The sequence below is a fragment of the Nymphaea colorata genome, chromosome 8 (assembly GCF_008831285.2).
Source record: "Nymphaea colorata isolate Beijing-Zhang1983 chromosome 8, ASM883128v2, whole genome shotgun sequence".
In the NCBI taxonomy this organism is placed as follows: Eukaryota; Viridiplantae; Streptophyta; class Magnoliopsida; order Nymphaeales; family Nymphaeaceae; genus Nymphaea; species Nymphaea colorata.
In genome coordinates, this window is record NC_045145.1 from 1,408,697 (window position 1) to 1,415,824 (window position 7,128).

At 45.1% G+C, this 7,128-nt stretch overlaps 1 protein-coding gene across 1 annotated transcript; it reads left to right on the forward strand.

Annotated features, from left to right (window-relative positions):
* The first annotated feature begins 3,029 nt into the window (after window positions 1-3,029).
* LOC116258802 (uncharacterized) lies at window positions 3,030-4,037 on the forward strand. The gene has a single exon (XM_031636204.1). The coding sequence runs from the start codon at window positions 3,030-3,032 to the stop codon at window positions 4,035-4,037; it is 1,008 nt and encodes a 335-aa protein (XP_031492064.1).
* The last annotated feature ends 3,091 nt before the right edge of the window (window positions 4,038-7,128 follow it).

The window sequence follows — 7,128 nt, forward strand, 5'->3', positions numbered from 1 at the left end:
TGGTATACAAGATCATGATAATACACAATTTCTTAAAAAATTGAGGGTACTAAAAAAATATTTCTCACTTACACTTACATTATCCACAATTTTTAGAGTGGATGAAGGATTACAAAAAGGAAGGTTATAACGGAACAAATCTGCCATGTCTCATTTTTAAGTAATTTCAGTTGATATCAAGATCCTCAACGTCTTCCTTAATTCTTGTCTTTTCATTGACATCAAGATCCTCAACGTCTTCAGCAATATTCTTATTTTGAATATCCGTAAAACCACGTTTTGCTGATTTACTCTTATCATTTCTATCCCAATCCATTAACCACCTAAAATGTAGTCTGCATAACAATAACAGATCTTGATAAGAGATCTGATCCTTTTTTTCTTGACACTTTGTTTATCATGCAGGATTTGCGAGATTATCTTACCTAAAATAGTCTGGCCTGCACTCTATATACTGAGAGTCCATCTTCTCTCAAGAACATCAAAGAATAAATAAAGAGAGAGCTCGACAGCAACTTAGTAGACGAGCAAAACCAACAGGCCTCAATGATTAGCAGCAATGACTGTTCCAACTAGATGAACAAGGCTCCCCTTAGAGATGTGAGAGAGAAGCTCTGAGGGGAGAGCAGGCTAGGGCATCACGTGGGGAAGGGAAAGCTTGGAGGGGAACTCCCGGGGCAAGGGGGATGGAAATCGAAGGAGAGAGAAGCTCTGAGGGGAGAAGATTAGGGCATCGAGTGGGAAAGGGAAAGCTTGCTGGGGAGATGGGAATCGGCGGACTGATGCATCTCGACAATAGGGGTGAGTTTCCAGACCTGGGGAGCACAGATGGATCAACCCAAAGGAGCTTAGCAAAGTGCGACAACTCCAACCTGCACAGAATGGAAGAAGATAGCGGTGACAAGGATATGCAGCAGGGCGAAGGTGATGCTCCAACCACCCCTCAAATGAGGAAGTTAAAAGGGTGGGCAGGCGTTGTTCCTGGTAGCCAGGAGTTGGATTTTCAGGAGTGCCCGGCGGCGACTGTGGACAGATCTGGCGATGAACCCACGGTGGTCTTCCCTGCTGAGGGGTACCAGAAAATGGAGGAGCAATATCGGTTTGCGGTAGTAGCTGGCTTTTAAGGAGGTAGAATGAGCACGGGCATGGACTACAGGTATGTTTTCCAGGCCTTGCGAAAGCTTTGGATTAAAGTAAACAGTCCAACATTTTCTGTTATTGGGAGTGGGAGATTCTTGGTGCAGGTGAGTTCTGAGGAAGAGCTCAGAGAGGTAATGTACAGAAAATGGGTAGTTGGGGGTCGGCTTCTGATTACCAGTCGTTGGAAGCCAGGTACAGAATTACGCCTGAATGAAAAGGAATCGATCCCTTTGTGGATTCGTCTTCCTCAACTTCCAGTTTTGTTTAGGAATTTGTATAGCTTTAAAGCTATTGCTAGGGGGATGGGTGCCTCCTTCATTAGAGCAGATGAATGCACGATGCACAGGGACAAACTAGGTTTCGCTCCGGTGTGCATGGATGTTCCGCTTGACTTCAGACTGATCCGGGAGTAAGACCCGGTCTACGAGCTAGCAACCATTTGACACCTGTCACAGGACTTGCCCAACAAGTTGGAAAACGTTGGAGAGCATGGCAGCACCTAAAACAAGTGGTTGGTGGTTAGAGAGATTGTAGCCCATGAGGCCCGATTTTGTGGAAGCCCTTGGAGATGTGTGTCACCCATGAGGCCCCAATTTTGTGGGAGCCCTTGGAGACGTGACTCATGGGTGGTTATACACCCAGCTATAAGCCTCGCAGAAGGGAGGCACCTGAAAGCAGGAAAAATAAAGAAAAGAGTAAGTGGCCTCTCCATTTTTTTGGAGAAGAGAGAAAATCCTGCGTTTTGCCTTATGGTTCCTCGTCATTTTGGCACTGGAAATTTTGCTAGCGTCTGGGTGAGAGACCGATTCAACAAATCCTCATACGGATCAACTGGTATCAGAGACAGGTTTTTCGTGCATGGTGGGGACCCGATCGACGCACGGCGCCACTGGTGAGCTGTTGCAAAATCTCACACAACATCGACGGCGACCACAAATTGAAGAGAGTGACATGTCTACGCCCGGCGACAAAGAAGTGACTGCTGGGTTGGTTGCTGCTCTTCAAACCGTGCAATCCACCCTTGAAACCATGGCGTTACGGATGGAGCAACTTGAGCATTTTCAGCAACAAATGATCAAAATACAAAGGGAGGACGCCAATACAAGACAAGAAGAGGAGAAGGGACCCGAACAACCTCTCACAAGGGAATGCCCAAGACCGTTCAAGGTGGAGGCCAAGATCGACATCCCTGTATTTGATGGTTCCATTGACGCTGAGAAGCTGGACTCTTGGTTGGCTCAAATGGAAACCTATTTTACTCTTTATGAGTATCCAGGTACAGAACGTGTAGCCTTTGCTAGGTTAAAACTTACCAACCATGCATTGGCATGGTGGAATGGTATCTTGGCATCTCGAGAAGGACAGGGCGTCACTTGGGAGGAATTTAAACGACTCCTGAGGTTGGAGTTTTATCCAATGGGATATTTGCAAGATCGTTGGACAAGGTGGTATATGTTGCGGCAGTATAACACACAATCAGTTCAAGAATATACAACCGAGTTCCGATGGCTTGCGGTTGCTCTTGGTGTATCGATCAACACTGAGGAAGCTGTACAAAAATTTGTGGCGGACTACATTATACGATTCACCAAGAGTTGCAGCTTTTTCGAGTTTTGGATGTCTCAAGCGCAAGTACTACAGCAATGGCTATTGAAGCAAAGAATAGGGGAAGCAACTACAAAAATTCTGCAAAATCCAAACAGAAGGTATCAAAATATGATAAAAATCACACTTCGAAGGACTCCAAGTCATATCCTTCCAAGTCTGATTTTTACTGCGATCATTGCAAAATTTCTGGACACAACAAAGAAAAATGCTGGAAGGTGCATCCTGAATTGAAACCCAAGTGGTTCAAGGAGCGGAATAGAGGGAAACAGATTAATACGGTGATGGCTAGAGAAAATGAGCCTGAGAGGGTTGGCTCAATGCAGGAGCCAGACACGGCCCTATCCCTGATGGCGAGATCTGATACTGTTATCTCAACCGCGGAGGAGGAGCATGCTGAAGAACTCTTCACCATCAAGATTCAGGTGAAAAATGAAGTTATTGGCACAATCTTCGACACTGGAAGCCAAAAGAACTTAATCTCGTCAAGTCTGGTGAAACGACTTGGTTTGGTCACCACACCACATCCTCGCCCATATCCATTGGGATGGATTATAAAGGATGTTGGACAACGAGTGGACCGCCAGTGCAAGGTGAAGTTTGCCATTACCTCTCGTTTTATTGATGAAGTTATTTGTGATGTTGTTCCACTTGATGTTTGCCAAGTGGTTCTTGGAAGTCCATATTTGTGGCTCCGTGATGGTCACTACCATCGACGAGCACAAGAATATGAACTCACAAAAGACGGGAAGCAGTTTGTGATCACTCGGGACAACATCGCCCCTCCAACAGATTTGATGACAGCCGAACAAGTCAAACGAGTGGTGAATGCATGCCAAAGATTTGTCTTATTGCTTGTACGTTTAGTGCAGCCGTGTGAAAAGAATGCTACAATTCATCTCATGAACACGCACAAGAAAGAAGAAGGTATGCTCACCAAACTACTCAACTCTTATACTGATTTGTTTGAAGATCCACAAGGCCTACCACCACAGCGTCCAGTTGAGCATGAAATTCACTTGCAATCTGATGCCCCTCTACCCAACCTTTCCATGTATCGCAATTCGGTACTTGAGAATGACGAAATTAAAAGACAAGTGATGGACCTGCTGGAGCGTGGATTAGTGCAGCACAGCAGTTCGCCTTGTGGATCTCCCGTGGTCTTGGTACCCAAGAAGGATGGAGGATGGCGCATGTGCATTGATTATAGAGCACTCAACAAGATCACAGTCAAGAACCGTTACCCACTCCCTTGCATCGACGACTTGCTGGACCAACTCAAAAATGCTTGATTCTTCACCAAACTTGATTTAAAATCAAGATACCATCAAGTTTGCATCCGAGACGAGGACACATGGAAGACGGCATTTAAGACGCGTCAAGGACTCTTCGAGTGGAAGGTGATGCCATTTGGCCTGTGCAATACCCCGCCACTTTTATGCGTCTCATGAATGACGTCCTATGTCCATTCTTAGATAAATTTGTATTAGTTTATCTCGATGATATTATGATATACAGTGAATCATGGGAAGATCACGAGCAACATATTCATCAAGTCTTTGAGGTGTTACAACAACATCAACTACGGCTTAATGGAAAGAAATTCGAATTTGCCAAGACCTCCCTCATCTATCTTGGCTTCATAGTTGGTGGTGGAACCCTCCGCATCGATCCAGATAAGGTTGATGTCATTCGTAAGTGGCCGACGCCCCGAAATACCACTGAGGTACGCAGTTTTGTTGGTGCTTGTCAATATCTTCGAAAATTTATTAAACATTTTTCAGTATTGGCCGCACATCTTCATGCCTTGACTAAGGCACATAGCAAGTTTGAATGGACAGAAAAATGTGAAGCTGCTTTCAATCTTCTGAAGCGAAAAATAAGTGAAGCTCCACTCCTTGCATTGCCAAATTTACACAAGCCATTCGAATTAGAAACCGATGCTTCAGGTTACACTATGGGAGCAGTCCTCATGCAAGAACAACGACCGGTGGCCTACTATTCCGAGCTATTCCAGGGAGCACAACTCAATTATTCAGCATATGATAAAGAGCTTCTTGCATTACATCAGGCCATTAAACATTGGCGGTGCTATTTGTTAGGGAAAGAAACTGTGGTACACACCGACCACCAACCCTTACAGTATCTCCAATCACATTCAAAACTGCAGCAAGCACGCCATATGAAATGGATGTCTTACCTCCAGCAATTCAGTATTGTCATCAAGTACAGGCAGGGGAGTCAAAACAAATTGGCAGATATGCTCCCTCGGCCACCACAGGCCTCCGTTTGCTTGACCGGCTTCATGCAAATCCAACCCAGCCAGCATGATGATTACGTCCATCTATATATGCATGATCCAGATTTTTGTGAGCATTACAAAGCTGCACAAACGGGGGTAAAATCTGAATATACTATCAAAAATCACTTGCTGGAAAAGGACGGAAGGCTGTGCATCCCACAAGGGGCAGATCGTACCATGTGGTTGAGGGAAGCTCATACCTCCAAGGTGGATGGACATTTTGGAATCAACAAAACAATCCAACATTTACAGAGGTATGTCTACTGGCCCAATTTACACCAAGATGTTAGTCGGTTTGTGCGAGGATGTACACTATGTAGTATTTCCAAGCCCAGAAACCGTAAGATAGGCTTGTACCAACCTCTGTCGGTACCAACACGTCCGTGGGAAAGTGTATCCATGGATTTTGTGGGTGGTCTACCAACTACTAGGCGAGGACATGATTATCTCTATGTAGTCGTAGATCGTTTTTCCAAAATGGTTATTCTTGTTCCATGCAAGAAGACTATAACTGGAGTTCAGACGGCTCGCCTATATTTCCACAATGTCTGGGTCCACTTTGGGCTGCCCAGCTCCATTATCTCAGATCGTGATAGTCGGTTTCTAAGTGCATTCTGGAAAACGTTGCGGGAATTGATGGATACCAAGCTTCACATGAGCACTCCTTACCATCCACAAACGGATGGGCAAACGGAAGTAGTGAACCGCACCATGGTACACTTGCTACGGGGATATAATTCTCAGCACCCAAAAACATGGGATGATAGTTTGCCGTATCTTCAGTTTGCCTTCAATAGAGCAATGCATTAGTCGACACAAAAATTGCCTTTTGAAGCATGTCTTGGCTTCCTACAATCTAGCCCATTCGACTTGATCTTCACGGTCACCCCAAATGAAACAGATCACAATGTCACTACACCTTCAGCCAAGGCTCGCCACTTCCTTGACCATATCAGAAAAATTCATCAAGAGGTGAACCAGAATCTGCAGCGGGCTCAACAAAGATATAACGCACGCCATGATCGACATCGAGTTCATGGTCAATTTCAAGTGAATGATCTGGTGTGGCTGCACATTGGAGCTGACCGACTCAAGGGAAAAGTGCAGAAATTAAAGCCCCTTCGTTATGGACCATTTCGCATAATCCGAATGGTGGGAGACAATGCATGCCAACTTGAACTACCCGATTACATGGCAATTTATTCAGTAGTAAACGTCAACAATCTCAAACTTTTTGAACCATCTATGTTGGATGATGAACAGCCAGAGGTCTTACCACCAATTGATGATATTCTGATCACAAAAGCTACTGTCCTATCATCCGACACTATTCTAGAAGTCAAAACAACCAATACGCGAAGAGGACAGTGTATTTGCTATCATATCGGGTGCAAGGGTGAACGCCCACAAGCTGCAAAATGGTACAACTGGGAAGTCGGCCAGACCGAATTCCCTCATTTGAATTTTGACTTCGCTGGAGCTTCGTCCTTTTTTTTGGAGGGGGGACAAATGATCCGGGAGTAAGACCCGGTCTACGAGCTAGCAACCATTTGACACCTGTCACAGGACTTGCCCAACAAGTTGGAAAACGTTGGAGAACATGGCAGCACCTAAAGCAAGTGGTTGGTGTTTAGAGAGATTGTAGCCCATGAGGCCCGATTTTGTGGAAGCCCTTGGAGATGTGTGTCACCCATGAGGCCCCGATTTTGTGGGAGCCCTTGGAGACGTGAGTCATGGGTGGTTATACACCCAGCTATAAGCCTCGCAGAAGGGAGGCACCTGAATGCAGGAAAAATAAAGAAAAGACTAAGTGGCCTCTCCATTTTTTTGGAGAAGAAAGAAAATCCTGCGTTGTGCCTTATGGTTCCTCGTCATTTTGGCACTGGAAATTTTGCTAACGTCTGGGTGAGAGACCGATTCAACAAATCCTCATATGGATCACAGACCGGTGCCCAAAATCATCGTTGAAGCCAAGGGAAACAGGATATCTCAACAAGTGTTATACGAATGTAGGGTTCATTACTGATGTGTTTGTGGCACTACTTCACACTACGAGGATTCATGTAAGAATATGGGTAAAA

Coding starts and splice junctions, on each gene's coding strand:
- LOC116258802 (XM_031636204.1), top strand. CDS start 3,030: ATGGCTAGAGAAAATGAGCCTGAGAGGGTTGGCTCAATGCAGGAGCCA.